This window comes from Octopus bimaculoides, chromosome 4, assembly GCF_001194135.2.
Source record: "Octopus bimaculoides isolate UCB-OBI-ISO-001 chromosome 4, ASM119413v2, whole genome shotgun sequence".
Classification (NCBI taxonomy): Eukaryota; Metazoa; Mollusca; class Cephalopoda; order Octopoda; family Octopodidae; genus Octopus; species Octopus bimaculoides.
Genome location: NC_068984.1, coordinates 133,244,132 through 133,264,023, shown reverse-complemented (window position 1 = coordinate 133,264,023; position 19,892 = coordinate 133,244,132). Strand labels below are relative to the sequence as shown.

Here is a 19,892-nt window from a genome sequence, read left to right as displayed (position 1 = left end):
TCAGTCATTGATCTGTGGCCATGATGGGGCACCCATCTTGAAGGATATTTGTCAAACTAATTGCTCCTGGTATTTATGTTTTTTTTTTAAAGTCTGGTACTTATTTTATAGGTCGCTCTCACTGAACTGCTAAGTTTCAGGGACACAAACAAACCAACACCAGTTGTCAAGTGGTGTGGGGGGGGGGGTTTAAAGGGTAGTTGTGACAAACACAGACACAATGACAAGACCATAGCTAAAAGTAAAGTTGGCCTCAAACCTACAGGCTCATGAAACCAGCGTTTATCCAGGTTTCTGAGTCATTCAAGTAACTGAAGCAACCAACAAAAGGGAGAAATTACCTGTTTGCCTGTGTACAGCTTGGTTATGGGTGTCAGCAGACGTAACAGATTATCTTGTAGAGGAGATGATTTCTTGTTCTCTTGGAGCCCAAGTAAGTGGCCAAGATGAAGTACAAGTATTGTAGCACCTCTGGTTTCCATCTGCAATGAACAAAAGGAATTTATAAAGAACTTACAATTTTTTTGTTTTGCTTTGTTATTTTGAAAACCTTCTGAATTGTACTTGTGTGGCAGGGAATTTGGTCTGACAGCATGGATTGAAACCAAACCATTTCTTCTTGGAAGTCCTGATAGCCGTTTAACCCTTTAGCATTTAAACTGGCCACATCTGGCCTAAATATTCTACCTGTTTTATGTTCAGACTGGCCAAATCCAGCCTCTCACATTTATGTTACAATGTCATTTTAAAAATAAACAATTAACAATCACATCATCAAAATCTCAAAGCTTTGAGATAATGCATGATTAATTCAAAACAATGTGAGTAAATAAGCATTGTGTTTAACAGAGTAATCTGAATGCCTAGAGTACAAAAGAATATGTTTTTACATGAGGATGGTGGTGATGGTGACCATAAAGATGTTCACTGATAATGATGACTGTAAAGTACGGATTGATATCTGCTTCATATTTTTTCTTATCTTCATAAAAACAAAAAAAGAGTCACTTCTACTTTACACAAGTAATTGGGTGACTTTAGTTATTCCAAGCAAATGATTTCATCTTTGCCTGGAAGCAAAGGCAAAGTTGACTTCATCGGGGTTTGAACTCAGAACATAAAAGGTCATTAGTAAATACCTCAAACCTTTTGCCAGATACTCTAATAACTCTGCCAATGCACTGTCCTTTTGATTTCTGATTTAGGCATAAGGACAGAAATTTGGGGGCGGGTAGGGTTAATAGATTACATCAATATTTGACTGATATTTTATTGATCCTCAAAATATGAAAAGCAAAGTCAGCCATTGCAGGATTGGAACTCATGATGTAAAGATTTGAAATAAAAGTTACAAAGCATTTTGGCTAATGTTCTAATGATTCTACTAGTCTCCATAATTGATATAGATCTTACCTCAAGCTTGGCTAATGTTTTCACATGGAGAGGAAAGTCTTTCAGAAGATGTTTGAAAGCCTGTCTTTCTGTTGCAAACTGACAAGCCATGTTGACAATTCTGAAAGTATTATAGAAGAATTAGCATAAGAGAATCCAAGGAAGAAATGCTTGTCTTAGTTGAACAGTATTTAGCCGAACTGTATTTAGTTTTGTTCCTTTCTGTTGTGGGCTCAAATGCTGATGAGGTCAACTTTCTTTTACTAAAGGAACATGAAATCCATGACTTTGTTAATTAGAATTGATTGACAGTTTGTTGCCACTGTACATTAAAGTCAGAACAGTAATTCCAATTAAATTAATAAATAGTGTAATCATTAATTAATGAGTTAAATTACCATGATACTTGACATCAAGGTAACATTGATAGAAGTTTGTCATACAGTTTCTTGTAATATTATTACAATGTTACATGCTCTTCTGATCTAGCAATCTATGTACCACCATAACCAAAGCCCATTTGATTCACTCACATCACCTCATCATCCCTACAATATCTCACCTCCAAAATCCTATGCTAAACACTTCACCTAACTTTTATTTCCAGAAACTGACATCCTGGACTTCATCCAGATCAGAACCACTCAACTAATTGGAATTCAATCACAAATGGTCATGTTCCAACCTGTAGTCCTCAAACATACTGTCACTTCTCTGTATTTTCTATTGCTATTATAATAGCCTCCATGGCTCTATGGAGCTGGCTGGTCTTGTACCTCCACCACTCAGGCATTCCTGACACACTTGTCTTTCTACCTCCCATCACTCTCGGTGTGTCCAATCCCCTCACTCCCTGACAAACCATTATGCTTAGTTCTTCCTTCCCAGAACGTCAGTCCCCTTTGAATCTCCTTCTTGCTTATGTCTTTCCTGCCATTGTTGGTCAGCAACATTTTAAACAAAACATTAATATCATTAAAACTCTGCATACGCATTCCTTTTCCTTCAGTCTCAACAAGTGAAAATACAAAAAAACTGAAGCCTTCAGGAATTCCTTCCCCATTAATGTTTTACTGACTGATGTCATTCAAGAGAAATTTAAACTGAATATCATCAACAGGAACCTTACTAAACAGAAAGGGCTTGCAATCTCTATGCGCACTGCACCACTTGCTCTCAAAGTTAAAATGTTAAAATTAAATTATCATACTGACCTCCTCATGTAGGAGACAGCTGAAATTGCATTATGGATCCTTGTTATAGTTAACATGGTGGCTATATAACTGATGCCTTTGTCTGTTGGAGAAACCTGAAATGGAGAAACGTCTGTTAATTCAAGAAACTAATGTTTTTGATGGTTTATAAGATGCACTATTTTCAAAAATAAATCTCAAATAATCACACTAGGTCCTATATGTAAAGTTGGGACCATATTATATGTTTTAATTTGAAGAAGATCTTAGCCAACCTGACTTAAGAAGAATTCCATTAACAAACCATGTGACAATACCGGTTCACTTAGAATATAAAATATATATATTTGCAAAGTAGAGGAAAAAATGTCTTCACCTTAAATGCTTTTGTCCCATTTAACTGTAATTCTGCAGTTGGCATTTGTCTGGTTCCCAATTTATTTTTCAAGTTAACTATTTCAATGTTGTTTAATTGTCCATCTTCATCTTTTACTGCTACATAAAACATTGCCAGGCCATTTTTACCCTGAAATAAAGAAATTCTGATGAAAAACTGAGAATAAAGACACTTTAGAGTCTTTCAACAGATCAATGTTATGGAGGAGAGAATGTCATATTACAAGAACTATTGATTCTTATGATAAGAATTATTCTTATTGATGTGGACTCAAAAATCAAGATATTTTTTTTTAATCAATGCCAGAAGCATGAAAAGCAAAGAATGAAAAGCAAAGTTGACTCAATTAAAATTTGAATATAGCATCCTTTAACTTTTGTTAAAGTATGTCTCTAGAACCCATTTCAAACCTAGCCTTCATCTGCTCTGATAATCAACGGTGACTGGGTCAGTGAATCCCCTGTGATGGTCTACAATAGACAGCAAGGCGAGCTGCTATGGATCATCATCATCATTATTGTCATTTAGCATCCGCTTTCCATGCTGGCATGGGTTGGACGGTTTGACTTGAGGACTGGCAAACCAGAAGGCTGTACCAGGCTCTAATCTGACCTGGCAAGGTTTCTACAGCTGGATGCCCATCCTAATGCCAATCACTCTGAGAGTGTAGTGGGCACTTTTTATGTGCCACTGGCACAAGGGCTAGTCAGGTGGTACTGGCATCAACCACACTCAAATGGTGCTTTTTACATGCTACCGGCATGAGAGCCAGTCAGGTGGAACTGGCAATGACCACGCTCGAATGGTGTTTTTTTACATACCACCGGCATGGGAGCCAGTCAGGCAGCACTGGCATCGACTACGCACAAATGGTGCTTTTTACGTTCACACTATCCTAAAGAGTGTATGCATGTGACTGGGGACAACATGTGAACTTGTACTCCCATTGAAGCTCTGAATATGAACTTTACACCTCACCAGAGGGAAGAGGTGAACTTGTTAGTCAGGGCCAGCTCAACCCACTGCAATACAAATAGTAAGTACCAAAGCATAAAAAACATTCTGTTGCATTTAGTTTGGTACGCCACAACTATTTACACAAATTTCCTCCTGTCAGTACTGGTATAGCAACAGACAAAAGGAAACCTACAATTACATTTTAAGTCATTAGTTTTCACTTCATGCTAAAATTTGGCTATGAAGTGTATGAACGAGACTGTGGATTTTCCATCTGTTGTATGATAATACTACTAATTAATACCAAGTACTACAATACCTAGTAATACTACTTCTACAGAGTGTAGTGTTAACCAAACCACTACACTGAAAGTAGACAGGAGGATATCAATAAGTGAATTAGAATTGTCTTCCCTATCCATATAAATATATACTTTAAGTGAAAGAACCATATTCTATTGCTTCAAATGAAAACAGTTTTACAACTTACACTAATTGTTTGTCCATTTTCTTGAACAACTCTGGCAAGTGTGAATGCCATGTTGGCATCAGTGGCTGAAGTAAACCATTTATTGCCATATAATCTATAAAAACCATCTTTGTCTTTCTTGGCAATGGTTTCAGTAGAAGCAGCTAGAGCAGAAAATAAATATATATATTACACAAAATATTTGATCTGATGGGAAAGGAAGGCAGTTGGTAAGCTCTGGGATTGAATATGTATATAAGGAATGGAGATATTGGTGTACATTTTATATGTAAAAGTGGATGTTAAATGGATAATGCTATAAAAGAAGAATCTGAACACCACAACACCCATTCCTTATACATATAGATGCATAAAAATCCATGTTTATATATATATATATAAAAAAAAATTCTCTCCTTATTTTTAAAATATGTGTCTATTTGAAACTAACTTTGTTGAATCATAATTACAAGGAAACAAAGAAACAGAAAAAGAAAAAAGGGTGAGGGTAAGCAGCAGAAGGTAGAGGGAGAGGGGGCAATGGGACACACACCTCAGGACAAATGACATGCTCAGCCATGCCCCTTGGTCATGACTGCGATGGTTTTGCCTTGGAGAATGGCCTATAACACCTTGTGCAGGGTGTCATAGGCCATTCGAGACTCATTTCTCAGATAGGCCACCATTATCCCAATTTTGTGGAAGAGAATTGGTAGTGCAGGGTCTGAGAACATCTGATAGGGGGTGGTCAAGCCCCTAAAGGTAAAAAAAAACCATAAATGTAATGCCTCCTAGACCCCAGGGTTCATTTAAGGACCAGTGTTTAGCTCCAGTTTATCTCTGTTAACAAGATGAAAGATAATTTGTGCTAATCTACTACATATTACATTCCTAGATAGGTTCATACCTACACCTGAAAGCAAAGTGTATTGAGGTAATGCAGAATAAAGTGTTCTGCCCAGAAATACAACGAACTATTTGATGACATTTTAAACTCAGGACCTGTGAGTATTTAGTGCATTCAGCCATCTCAACACAAAAAAAGAAACCGAGTTTTTGAAACATATTTGACCCCTAACTGGATTTCTTGCTAATGGTAGCTCATTGCTTCACTGTTTTATGCTAATGTCTTAAGATGTTGATAAATAAATGTGATGATGACCACAACCACACTCATGGAGGCAGACAGGGCTGTGTGGATTAGAAGCTTGCTTCCCAACCATGTAGTCTCAGGTTCAGTCCCATTGCATGGTACCTTGGGCAACTGTCTTCTACTATAGCCCTAGGCCAACCAAAGCCTTGTGAGTGGATTTAGTAGATGGAAACTGTGTGGCAGCCCATTATACACTCATAAACATTTATATATGTGTATGTGTGAGTATGTATATAAATATGTATGTATGTATGTATAATGTATATGTGTATGTATAATGTGTGTGTGTATGTATTTGTAATGTGTATGTATGTATGTATGTATGTATGTGTTTGTGCCAATACTTTTCTTGACATCATGCAACGATTATATAAACAGGTATAATCATCATACAAGCAATGTTGTTCATTTTCAGTCTTCCTTGGAAAAATATTTCTAGTTTTTGTGGAAATATTGTCTTTAGTAACAGGTGAAAAGAAGGGTATCTGGCCATAGAAAATCTGCTTCAACAAATTTCGTCTGACCCATGCAAGCATGAAAAATTGGAAGTTAAACGATGATGATAATGATGATGAAATATCAGGCTTACCAACATCTGAACCACCTCTACGTTCAGTCATCCATTGACCAGATGTCCAGAACTTCAATGGATTGCGACTGGTTAGCTTTCCAAAAACTCCTTTCTTCAACCAATCTTCTTCCAACTTGAGTTCCTAAAAGGTTTCAAAACACACAACATGAACTCTTATATAAAATATAAACACTTTTACTGATTTTATCATTCCTGTAAATATTTCTTTGCAAAATTGGCTGACGTTAGCAGATTACACTGTAGATGATGGATTCACAGTAGTGAGATTAATCAGCAGAATATATTGGTTCATAATTGAGGAGGTAAGCAGTGGGATATTTTAGTTCATAGTAGTGAGTAAGAGGCACATGGCTTAGTGGTTAGGGTGTTGGACTCATGATTGTAAGATTGTGGTTTCAATTCCTGAACTGGGTGACGCGTTGTGCTCTTGAACAAAACACTTCATTTCATGTTGCTCCAGTCCACTCAGCCAGCAAAAATGAATAATCCTGCATTTTTTGATAAATAAAGTTATTATCTGTTATATATCTGTTTTGTTTTTTTTAATAAATATAAATCTGTTCTCAAATATCTTATACACCCTGTATATATATGTATAAATAGGTCAACAAATGAAAAAAAGTGGTGCTCAATACACCAAATTAGTGTTGTAAGTATTTGATGAAAGGTTGACTCAGCTCCACATTTATAGGCACAGGTGAGTGATCACATCTTCAGAAGTATGGAGTTTCAGTAAGGGAAATTTGAAGATGGCTTTTGAATGAGAACATTTTGAGGCTGCTATTTGTCAGTTCAGGTCATAGAAATGGTTTGATGAAACAGCAGCACCAGATAGTTTTATGTATACTTTTAGGTGGCAAGGTGTCAATGACTATAGGAAAAACATTGGTGAAAATTTAAAACAATTGATGGGGGAGGGCTATGCAAAATGACTAGTCTGAGGAGGAGAGACTGTATGAAGGATGAAAGGAGGTGAAACAAGTATATTGGGTAGGTCAAGGTGGGGGTAGTCACTGGCCAACCTGCTTAGAGGAGTTGATGTCATTGTAGTTGTGATGGACAAAATGTAGAATGAGCAAAATGCATGTTTGTAGGGGTAAATGTTGAAATGTAGTGGAAAAATAAAAAGAATGAAATAAAATATTAACATAGCAATAGTGAAATGAAGGTAAATTTTCTTTAATACATTGATTAATGGTTTGAGTTTTTCGTGCAACACAGAAAATTTTCCAACAAAAATTGATCTCTTTTCCCAGTTGGATGAAAGAAGTTAAAAAAAATAGAAATGAAAATGGCTAACCTCAGTAATTTTAGCAGCTCCATCTGTCATGGCTAAAGGACAGCTGTATAAACCACTTGCTGATGAGAAGAGGATCAGTTTAACTACTTGGTATAAGCGACTGAAATAGTCAGAGAGAGAAAAAAAATGTCAAACTGTCCAACCCATGACGATGATGATGGCTGTTAAAATTGGTTTCAAATTTTGGCACAAGACCAGCCCTTTTGGGGTGGGGATAAGTTGATTACATTGACTCCAGTGCTTAACTGATACTTATTTTATCGACCCCAAAAAGGCCAAAAAGCGAAGCTGAGCTTGGTAGAATTTGAATTCTGACTGTCAAGATGGATAAAATGCTACAAAGCATTTTACCTGAAATACTAATGATTCTCCCAGCTCACTGCTTTATGATGACTGTTAATATTGCAAAGAAAAGATTATAATGAACTACAGTATGCTATTGGTATTTATTTTATTGGCTCTGTGTGGAAAAGTTAATTGTAACAGGATCTGAAAGTAAAACTATGAGGAGCCAAATCTCAAAATCATTTAATGCAACTCTTCATCTCTATTTGTCATTTACATAATTTGGTGGCAAACAGAACTCAAAATGTTTACTTCTACATATAATTAATACTGAAATAGATTACCTAGAAAAATCACACCACAACTGGACTGCATTTTGTTGCCCAATCCATAAATAAAACAACTACAGAAACTTTCTACTCAACTTCTAATCAGTTGATTTGTTACTTCAAACAGTAATCAATTATTATAAATTACATGATTATATAAATTAGATGTATACATTGTTAAAAACCTTGCAACTTAAAAAAAAATAATGTTCCAGAAAGATTTAAGGAAAATATGAATCTGAAAGAGACCTGTATTCCTTATATTTTCTTTCATAAGGTATTGAAATGAATCCTTCCGTGGCCGAAATGGCATGCATCTTTTTCCAGGCTGACGAGGTTTCAATAACATCAACACGTTTTCCCCAGGCATCATAAGATATTAATGTAGGTTGTTGTCGATCACATTGCAGATGTATTGCATAGATTTCTTGCTCAACTTTATCTCCAAACTTGATAAGATCTTCTTCAAATTCAGACAAAATCTGAAGTAATGACAAAATAGTAAATAGTAAAATACTAAAACTTGTCTATAAATAAATTAACAGGGAAAGAATAGGTAAGAAAAAAAAGCATTACTGCTTTGATTGTTCCAATAATAGATACACAGAAGTGCAGTGAAATATCTGACAAAACAGATGGATGGAGTAATTAACACCAAAACGTGGTCTGTGTTTGTGGTGGTGAGCAGTGGCGGGGCACTAGGAACGTAGCCTGGGTGCTAAGGGGACAGCAACCCAAAAAAGTTTGAGAACCACTGGTATGGATTAAAGAGTTCATACAACTTAGAAGGCTTGGTATAGATCAATGGTTCCCAAAGTGGGCAGTACTGCTCCTCTGGAAGTAGTGGAAATATCTAGGGGGACGCTGAAGAAAAGTGGGGGGCAATAATGGGATGGTCAAAAGGATTGATGTAAAAATAACAAAACAATAGGTTAATTAGGTTATGTTTTATTTCTGAAATACAGTTGTTTTGAATTTGATGCAAAAAATGGTCTATATTTGTGGTGGGGCACTAGAAATGTAGCCTAGGTGTTAAGGGGACAGTAGCCCGAAAAAGTTTGGGAGCCACTGATATAAGTTAAAGAGAAACTAGCTAAGACCAATCTGATAATTTTTTTGATTTGCTTATTGAAGATATTTACCTTGTTTCTCTATTGTTATTGTTATCAACTTTTTATCTGTGGTGGAGACAGGAAACCTGCCTTTGAAAGTTCTACCAGTACTCTAAGCACTTGATTATACTGCCATGTGTATCAATACTCAAAACCAAGTGCACAGTGCTTCAGTGTTCCAGCCTTCTTACACCTGCACAGACCACACTTCTCTATTTTCCAGTGCTTTATATTTGTGGAACTAGAAAGTGTTGCACAACTCAACATTTGAGACCCTATTAGTTCAGATACAAAAGAAAAACAGGCCACAGCATATCAAATTTCCACATTGAGCAGCAACTGTCCTTATCAGGTGATCTTGGTTCGTATTTCAGCCAATTGTTGTTCTGGTGTATTTTTATGGCGTTTAGATTAATGGAAAATTCCATGCAGTTTTGAACCAAATCATAGTTATAAATTGAGATGTATGGGAAAAATACAAGAAAGAGGGTTCCAGAGGACTCATAGATGACTTTTTGGCTAGCCGGTTGCTAAGATACTCCAACTTTCGGTTAAAAGATTTCCTTGTCAAGCATACATTCTCACACACAAGCTACTGGTATTCAACATGATGGCTTTTTGTAAAAACCAATTGCAACATCAATCTGTAAATAAACATGTTAATAAAATCTAAATATTTTGACTGATTTTATTTGTGTGCAGCCAGACCAAATAATCCAGTTCTAAGCATGCATCTACCACAAAAACATGTCAAAGATGGAATGAACCAAAACAATTGGTTCTGGCTGTCTCCCATAACTAAATTTCTGGTGTTTCTAGGTTTTTCTGTAAGTTTGTAGGTACATAACATAATGCACCTATAATGATGGGTACAAATGAGAATTTATAGTCAGAATACAAGAGCTGTAAGTTCCACATTAATTCACCATAGATATTCTCTTTTTCCTGTACATTTGATGGTGCATTCACATCCGCTGGGCAGCTGACCTCTATAACAGTGCATGACTTTTGTCCCGTGTCCCACAGAACAATATCAAGTCTGTTATGTTTGCACTGAATTGCTGTTTTTATTGGAGTGTGCTATCAATATTCCTTGTTTTCAATGCTGTTTTTATCCTCTAGTTTATGGGATATGTAGCCATGCATTGCTTTTTGCTGGTATGATGCTTGCTTCTCCTCCAAGCTCCTGTTTAAGTAGGCCAGTCCAGTTTTCTTTTGGTCACATGAAACAGTTGTATTCTTAGAGTATCTGTACAGTATTTCTTTGCCAACACTGAAGATGTTGTTGCTCTCACTTCTGAGTATGTACTCATTTCTTTCTTTGCTGGTCAGCAAGTGTTGTCCGAGTGATAAAATGCAACATTCAAAGGCTGTTTGGACTGACCTTATGCCTCTACTGTCATCACTTTGTCTCACATGGATCCTATTGGTGTTGCTGTCGATGTGGAAGTTGTCAGTGGTGGTCAGTACTTTTCTAGTTTTGATGTCCAGGCTGCAGATCTTGTCAAGTGTCCAGTCCAGTATCCCAAATTTTGGTACATGTTATCTGCTTGGTCAACAATCTTTCCTTAGTTGATTACCATGTATGAGCGTTTATCTTGCCCCAACTCCATTCCTAAGTCTCATGAGAATGCTGTAACTAATTCTGTCTCTTTTGATGTTGTTCATGTTACCAGAATAATGTGTGTGTGTGTGTGTGTGTGAAAAACTGGAGCAAATTATTATCTTGCTGAGATACTAATTTAAGTTATCTTTCCTTCTGTTTACCCACCTCCTTTAAGTAATGTAAGTGCACGTATACCAGACACGCATATCTTGATGCTCTCCCCTGGTACGTTTATCTATAGAAGGAAACCCGCCTCCATGTATTAACACGGAAGAAAACAAAGCAAATGCGTACGCTTATATTATCCATAGAGAAAACGACAAGTTTCACTGATACTAAAAAATTATAAGAATACTATTAAAATAGTGATTGTGATTATAGCCGTCAAGGAAACCAGATGTTCTTTCTGCTTGTGTCATATAAGTGTTAGTTCAAACGGTTTCATATAAAATCCCCAAATCTACACAACGAATGGATCGGAAAAAATAAAATTAACGAAAAATTAATAATCAAAATGTCGAAATAAATACCCACCGAAGAAGGGACTTCTAGTTTTAAGAAAGACCGCAATAATGGGTCTTTCAAGTATTGATTAGATAGAATTGGCTGCTGTTGAATAAAGTTTGTAGGTGGTTGCACTGTTGCATCTGTCGAACATACTTGAAAATTCCCGTTCTTATTAATAAATGTGTTTGTTTTAAAACAGTTGAGAAGTTCTTTTAACCTTGTACTCTGACATCTTTCGTTCAGTCGGAAAATAACATAGAAAGGAATCCTTTTAAACATTTTCAAACAGGTTTATTTTTGAAACTTCAGCTTAAACTAAGGAAAGATAACTTTAAATAATCGCATACGTATCTAATGTAGCATTATCTTGTTTGGAAACATTGTAATGTAAGTTTATCTGATTTCTACTTTTGACCCAGAGACGTAAGTAAATATTATTTAATAGTGATTATCAGTTAATATACTGCTATCAGTCAATACTTCGACTTTGACCGCAAACAATTTATGCACAGCATTCCGGTATTAAACTAGACATCGCTGTTGTCGCTTAACAAGGTGCCCGCGTAAAGCAGCCCTTTAAGTAAAGAAATTTCTCTTCTGACCCTCTGTTCCTTTATTCAGATATTTTATTTAGGACTACATTATTCAATGTATTTGTCTTCTTTTAAAACTGCATCGTGATATTTGAGAGTGACAGACGTAGAGACAGAGAGCGTGGCTTCTATTTCTAGCAGGTTAAGTAGGGGTCGCCTATACGACACTTTCAAAGTTTAAATTTCTAAATCAAAAGCAAAAAAAAAAAAATAGGCCTTATTAAAGTTGTTGTTTTGCTTCACTTTACTAGACTTCTTCGTCTCATTCGTCATCTGAAATATACTTCATTCCGTTAAAATTATTTTACAATACTTCATCGTTCATGAGCAATAGCATACCTATATTGACCCTTGCAACCACTAGTTCTACACTATTTCTTCGTGTTTATTCAGATCTTTCTCTTGCATCGGTTTCGACGATGATTATTCCGGTTTTTCGCTGAATTGAAGTGTACGTGTCTCTATGTTCCTCACACACTCGCAATTTAAACAACCCCCAGGTAAAATAATCAGCGTGATGGGATAAGGCTGAGCCTTCAAAATACGAGTAAAGTTTATCTACACAATTCCATCTACTCAAATTCACTCACAAGACTTGAGTAAACCAGAGGCTTTGGTAGAAGATAATTTATCAAAGATTTTGTGTATAAGGATCAAACCTATAGCCTTATAACTGCAAGCGAACTTCGCAATACTACTAACAACATATATTATCTTTTTGATAAATATATCTGTGCGTGCGGACGAGTATGTGTGAGTATAAGTATGTATGTGTGCGTACACACATTTACTACTAGGACTAGAGGAAGGGGCAGTAACCATGACCTTCTTAGACCAGTAAAACCGATGCCAATAATATCCCTCGTGAATCTTTGTAAGTCAACAACTTTAGGAAAGACCTGTGAGGGGAGAGAATTCTTGAGTGTTGACATAGTGGGAAAGCAGGAATAGTAACGATTTGTGCAGTGACTGTGGTGTTGAGACAAGGGGAGAACAAATATAGTAATGCCTGAGTAAAGAAGTTGTGAGCTTAGTCAGCTCCAAGAAGCAGAGCCATTATAGTAGAGGTAGAAAAGACACAGAGAGGAGATAGTGTATGTGTGTGCCAGAATTTGGAGTGTTTCTATAAATGACTTTATGCCAATCAGACAGGTGGCCCTTTTACTGGTTGCAGTTTAGGATGTCTCTGTGCACAATTGTAGCATTGCCTCAGTTGTGATGGCTTTACCCAAGTGTTTTAGGCTGTTAATAATTGTTAGGAGCCGAAGTGTCTTCTGGCCCTTAAAAAAAGGGTTTGTCATTGCTAAGGACATTCTTATGCTAGGTGAGACCCAAGTGCAGTGATTGTGAAATTTGTAGTTGAGTGCTGCTTGTAGTTAATGGGGAGTGTCTTGTGTAATGATGTTTGCCTGTCATGAGTATCATTTGTCCTTTATTGCTGTTAAAAGAAACAAGTGGCACACATCATTGGAAGATACTTTTGAGATCTCCGTTAATAGGGGCTGTGTGGGTTTGACACATGGTATTTAAGTTGTGAGTGGGTGATATATGGTCGGCAGTGTTGGATTAACCATTAAGCAAATTAAGTATGTGCTCAGGACATCAAAGGAAGTGGGGCACTATAGAAATGGTAAATGGTTTATAGCACAAAAGAAATCACTTTAAATTTGCTAAAATAATATTTGAGCTCGCTTATGGATGAGGACATCTCCATAAAGAAGTGCAAGCTCTAATTGTGGATGGTACCTGTGGAAGGGATAGACCTAGGAAGACGTGGGACGAAGTGGTGAGAAAGGATCTTCAGATACTGGGCCTCATTGAGGAAATGACAAGGAACTGGGAGATGTAGCAATTTGCTGTACTTGATATGACACATCAAGCTAAGTAATATCACTGTCTTCCATACATACAGGTTTGTCCTTTCAGTTGCTGCTACCACTTAAAAAGCACCCATGTTAGTGGCATGTAAAAAGCACCCAGCACACTCTGTTAAGCGGTTGGTGTTAGGAAGGGCATCCAGCCATAGAAACCATGCCACAACAGACAGTTGGTGTCTGAATAGCTCCCTGCAAGCAGTCTCCACGTCAAACCGTCCAACTTATACCAGCATGGAAAATGGATGTTAAACAACAATGACAACAATTATTATTATATGATTGGAAATATAATTTTGAAGTGTTCATAGTTTCATGGTGAGGATCTGATCAAGAACTTTGCAATTGAAAATAAAAAGTAGGACAAAACTTTTCAAATATAAATAAAGTGGAAGTAGGCAAAAATAAACATTATTTTCTATTTTTCTGTTAACTTTGTTTCATTTTGAAAAATTAAAATTTATTTTATGGTTTATTATTGTTCATATTCTGAATTACATATATATGGTGGCACCAAAACCTTTTAAGTGCTTAGAACCTCAATGGGTCTTAATCTGGCCCTGATGGTCAGGCAATGTTTGGAAGGAATGAAGAGCAGTGTCATCTGCATAGGAGTTTGCACTGCTGGACATGGCAGTAAATAAACCATTGATACACTGAAAGGAAAGAATTGAGAATAAAACTGGAGTTGTTAGATTGAAGGGCAGAAAGAGCTCTGAATACACATGCAGCAACATCTCATCTCATCTAGGTCATCCCATAGGATGCCCCAAGACTGTTTCCACACGTTTTCCCCATTCATCTCGATCTTCCATAATGGTCCTCAGCTCCTGTACCCCTTCCGTACCAGTATCCTCCAGCAAGTTATCAATACAGGTCGTCTTCCTCTTTGCTGAGGGGAGGTGTTTATCTCCCCTGTTTGAAAACTTGGCTAAATAGCAGTAGCATTCTTCCCTTTCCTGGGACTGCCACATTAAGTTGGCAACAAACCATCACTTTACACACACACACACACACACACGCACGCACACACACACACACACACACACCCACACCCACACACACACATATATATTTCTTCAAACAAGAGTGACATTACCCACAGCCCTTTGCAGCTTCTTTCAGATGGTGATATAGATGTTCATCTTCTGATGTTCATCTTCTGATGTTCATCTTCTGATGTTCATCTTCTGATGTTCATCTTCTGATTGATGTTCATCTTCTGGTGTTCATCTTTAAAGGTAACTAAGATAGAGTTGTGAACAGCTGAATAAGATTCAATTCCTAGAACTCTTAAGACACTATAATTTTAAGTTCTGAGTTTTGATTATGATGTTTAAACTTGAAACTCAAATCCATTATCCAACAGCCGTACTACTTATCTGATAAGTAAGAAATAAGAAAAAAGTAGCTCAGCAGTCCTACTCACCCCACCACCCCAGGAGATAATAAAACAGTAATGTTTGTATTAGCTTCAAAGATTGCTAATGACCCATATTTCTCTGTTTAATGATACAAATGAAACTTATAAACTTTGTTTCAATTATTTTTTAAACCAGTGTTTGAAACCAAAAAACAAACAAACTATTGTCTTATTAGTCAGTGTATATAATCAGTGTACCACTGATTATAAAAACAAAAGGCTTCACTTATATTAAGTACATACTGGTTGACTTGGTAAAGTGAAACTTTTGTCTAGTTTATTTATCTAATACTATCTCTGCCATCAGAACTACCGTAAGCATCCTTTATTATGGTTTATATTGAAGACAATGAAAATGTTTGAAACATGAGAGGCTAAATGCATTACATATTCTGTTCCATCCTTATCTCTCTACATTCCAACTTAAAATCCCTTGTGATTTACTTTACTTTTCATTACTATTGGATTGATAAAATAAGCAGTAGTGATATAAATAAGGAATCAAATTAATTTACAATGTTGCTCCCTTATAAATTTGCCTGCATAAGGGGTTAATAATGATTTCTTTGAAATAGACACAAAACCAATTTTTGGTGGGGATTGGTGTATAGTTGTTAGATTCAGCTCTATATATGGCAAATATTTATTTTAATAACCTGACAGAGATGAAAGGCAAAATTTACTTAGCTGGATTTGAACTATAAACAAAAAGGGATGAAATTCAATTCTGTAAAATATTTAGTTTAGTGCCTTAGTGTTTCTCTATATCTATTATTTTCATCCTCATCTTTATATCTTACCAAATTCAATCTTTTCTTCGTTTGTGTCTTTCTCTATTTTCCCCTCTAATCTTCAGTTAAAATAATGCTTTTTACCTGATCACTTTGTTAGGTTACTGTTACCTGTTTTCTTTCTTAGCTTGCTGTTACCTATTCATTTTGCAACTTCACTTTTACCTGTTCTTGTTAGAGTTTTCCAGTGTGGGTCACCATGTGGCAGACCCTAGGAAGATTTTTAAGGAGGATTGACCTTTGTGAATTACCCAAGAGAAAACTTCATCAAGGTATTTGACAGTTTAATTATTTTAGTTTATTTTTTATATTAAATCTTGTACTAGCAAAACAAGCATTTATATATATATACATATATATTTGTGTGTGTGCGTGTATATTATTATATTATATTATATTATATATATATATATATATATATATATATATATATATATATATATATATATGCATATGTATATATAAAACAGATATTAAAGGATGATAATGATAGTGTTGATGGCAATAGTGATGATACACACACACACACACACACACACACACACACACACACATGTAGTAAGTAAAATATATATAATATATAAAACATTAACCCTTTTGATACCAACCTGTCTGAGATTGCCTCTGGTTCTATGAAACAAACTTTCTGTTTTAAAATTGATCTAAGTTAAAATCTCCATAAACATTTCAAATTAATTTATGTTCCAAAGATACACTTAATAATAACAAAACTATTTTAGGAAATTCCTCATTATTTTCATAATTGACTGAAACTAAGACAGTGTAATTCAACAGAGATTTTGGCAACAAAAGGGTTAGCAAAATATATAGTAGTTCACAATATACATTATATGTTGTATATAATATACGTTATATATTGTAAGTGCACCAACATAGTCATGAAATGTGGAGCACAGTCACTAGCATACTACTTTGATAAAGAGAAGACATCAATATATTAGTGTAGTGTAGTCCTTCTTTCCTTGAGTCTTCAACTCCTGATGGAATCATTGGAGCACCATTACAGTGTGTTTTAGGCATCCATCTCCAGATCTGGTAGTTGATTTCTTCCTGTGACAATGAGACAAGAATCAATCTAGTACCGAGTCAGTACTTTGTTTATCAACTGCAGAAGAATGAAAAACAAAGTTGACCTCAGCAGGATTTGAACTCAGAATAGAGAGAGAGCCAGAGCATCTGTAACCACTCTGCCATATGTTTGACTGTGAATTAGCAGAGTGCTGTAACCATTCTATTTCGCAATCACCCATACCTTACTCCAGTATAGGCATCAGTGTACTAATGTATTGTAGAATAGTCACCAAGGTGGTGAGCCGGCAGAAACGTTAGCACGCCGGGCGAAATGCTTAGCGGTATTTTGTCGGCCGTTACGTTCTGAGTTCAAATTCTGCCGAGGTCGACTTTGCCTTTCATCATTTCGGGGTCGATAAATTAAGTAACAGTTACGCACTGGGGTCGAGGTAATCGACTTAATCTCTTTGTCTGTCCTTGTTTGTCCCCTCTATGTTTAGCCCCTTGTGAGCAATAAAGAAATAAGAATAAACCTGCATAGCTCACAAATTATTTTACGTATTATTAAGCTAATCAAATATTTGCTTTTGGTTACAGGACTCCTGGAGGTTAGCCCCGAGGTCTCTGAAGCTTTACGTCATGGCCAACCAGTTGTTGCTCTGGAGAGCACCATAATTAGTCATGGAATGCCATATCCACACAACCTCAGGTAATCACAATAACGAACTTTATTTATTTGATGCAAATACTTGTGTTGTAAGTATCTTTGATGTTCCTCAGATTTTTATTTTATTTTATTGAATCAAGATGGGACAGGGTACCTTTCTGCACTTGGCTCATTTTGTTGAGCACAGTTAAGATAACAGAAGTGAATATTTGGTGCAGGCATGGTCATGTGATAAGAAGCTTGTTTCCTGGCCACATGGTCCAGGTTCAGTCCCACTGCGTGGCACCTTGGGCAAGTATCTTCTACTATAACCTCAAGCTGACAAAAGCTTTGTGAGTGGATTTGGTGGATGGAAACTGAAAGAAGCTTGTCATGTGTGTGTGTGTGTGTGTGTGTGTGTGTGTGTGTGTGTGTGGTGTATGTGTGTGTGGTGTGTGTGTGTGTGTGTGCCTTTGTGCCTGTGTTTGTCCTTCACCACTGCTTGACAACAATCTTGGTAATTCAACATCCTCGTAACTTAGTGGTTCAGCAAAAGTGACTGATAGAATAAGTACCAGGCTTTACAAAAAACATTAAGTACTAGGGTTGATTCACTCGACTAAAGAGTCTTCAGCACTTTGACTAAAAAGCCCCAGCATGGCCACAGACAAATGTCTGAAACAAGTAAAATAAATAAATAAAATAAAATAAAATAAAATAAAAAAGTAGTATAGTTAAGATGGTAGAAACTTAAATGCAATTTGAGGAGATGGAATAACAAGCTCTCTATACTGTAGTTTGTTATACAGTCATAAGTGATAGATCATCATCATCGTTTAACGTCCGCTTTCCATGCTAGCATGGGTTGGACGATTTAACTGAGGACTGGCGAACCAGAAGGCTGCACCAGGCTCCAATCTGATCTGGCAGAGTTTCTACAGCTGGATGCCCTTCCTAACGCCAACCACTCCGAGAGTGTAGTGGGTGCTTTTACGTGCTACCAGCACAAAGGCCAGTCAGGCGGTACTGGCAATGGCCACGCTCAAAATGGTGCTTTTTACGTGCCACCTGCACAGGAGCCAGTCTAGCGGCACTGGCAATGACCTCGCTCGAATGCTTTTTCACGTGCCCCCGGCACAAGTGGCAGGAAGGCGACACTGTGTTTATTAAACCCCAACAGTTGCCTTGTTGATATTTTCTGGCTTAAATTGTTGATAAAAATCAGGTACAATAATATGAACCCAAACTGAACCCAAAACCACATTATTGGGATGCAGACTTCTTAACCACATAACCATGCTTGTGTATGTAAAAAGAAAATGATGTCGGCATTGTTACAAGAAAATAATGCAAAATATTTCATCTAATTTTAGGACTGCCAAAAAAGTTGAAGAAATTGTCCGAAACAATCAATGTGTTCCTGCAACAATAGCCATTCTAAATGGTAAAACCTGTGTTGGTAAGTGCTTTAATAGTATGTTGTGAGAAAGTTGTTATAATCAATATAAAATCTCCAGTATTTATGAATAAAGAAGCATCTCATTTAATCAGTAACGAAATAGATTGGCTGAGACATTTATTGGCAGGCTATAGTATAAGACACTGGTCTAAAGTGCCATGCAGTAGGATCAAACCTGAGACCAAAGTTCTTAGCTGCCTAGCTATGCCTGCACCAGTGATATTATATATTAGAATAGACATGAAGATTATATGTTTCTGTTTTCATTTTACACTGATAATTTTGCAGGACTTACTGGTCAACAGCTTGAGCAGGTTGCTGACCCAGCATTTGTCAGTCAGAAAGTATCAAGACGAGATCTGCCTTATATTGTTGCACAGGTAAAAACTGATAGCATTTTTTTCTAATTGCTTATTTTGCAGTTTGCCTAGAACCATACATCTGTTTCCCTCTTTCTCATAAATATCTTATGTGTGTCTGTGTATATATATATATATATATGAATGAGCTGGCCTTACTGAAGATGGCTATGGAAATAGCTGAAACTGGCCAGTCAGTCTAAGGAATTCTTGGTTTGGTGTTCGGTTCGATTGCAGCCCCTATCAGAGTATATGTTATGTACTTTGTAACAACATTGGAGCATTTTAGCTCCTATTTCTAGCAATGTAGGTGTTATTCACATCCTTAGTTAAGTTTAGTTGACAGCTATAATTTTCCTTTACAGTATAGCATTGCAAACAGCTGTTTTTATTAATTTTATATATTGTTAATTTATATATATA

At 36.4% G+C, this 19,892-nt stretch overlaps 2 protein-coding genes across 4 annotated transcripts in view; one reads left to right on the top strand and one right to left on the bottom strand.

Moving 5' to 3' along the window:
- Window positions 1-11,571, bottom strand: part of LOC106880550 (acyl-CoA dehydrogenase family member 11) — a 16,004-nt gene extending 4,433 nt beyond the window's left edge. The window contains exons 1-9 of the mRNA XM_014930541.2: window positions 11,320-11,571; window positions 8,317-8,549; window positions 7,454-7,553; window positions 6,151-6,274; window positions 4,430-4,572; window positions 2,962-3,111; window positions 2,607-2,701; window positions 1,414-1,513; window positions 342-482 (exon numbers count right to left, since the gene is read on the bottom strand). Coding sequence (XP_014786027.1) covers window positions 342-482; window positions 1,414-1,513; window positions 2,607-2,701; window positions 2,962-3,111; window positions 4,430-4,572; window positions 6,151-6,274; window positions 7,454-7,553; window positions 8,317-8,549; window positions 11,320-11,571 — 1,338 coding nt within the window. The remainder of the gene's footprint in view (window positions 1-341; window positions 483-1,413; window positions 1,514-2,606; window positions 2,702-2,961; window positions 3,112-4,429; window positions 4,573-6,150; window positions 6,275-7,453; window positions 7,554-8,316; window positions 8,550-11,319) is intronic.
- A 21-nt stretch (window positions 11,572-11,592) lies between these two features.
- LOC106880549 (uncharacterized) overlaps window positions 11,593-19,892 on the top strand; it is a 42,735-nt gene continuing 34,435 nt past the window's right edge. Inside the window, exons 1-5 of one of the 3 annotated variants that reach the window (XM_014930539.2) lie at window positions 11,593-11,679; window positions 16,152-16,245; window positions 17,603-17,714; window positions 19,025-19,110; window positions 19,399-19,490. In XM_014930539.2, coding sequence (XP_014786025.1) covers window positions 16,173-16,245; window positions 17,603-17,714; window positions 19,025-19,110; window positions 19,399-19,490 — 363 coding nt within the window. In that variant the 5' untranslated portion in view covers window positions 11,593-11,679; window positions 16,152-16,172. Of the gene's footprint in view, window positions 11,716-15,399; window positions 15,497-16,151; window positions 16,246-17,602; window positions 17,715-19,024; window positions 19,111-19,398; window positions 19,491-19,892 lie in introns of those variants that run through there. The other 2 variants (XM_014930540.2, XM_052967508.1) reach the window with 2 other exon arrangements.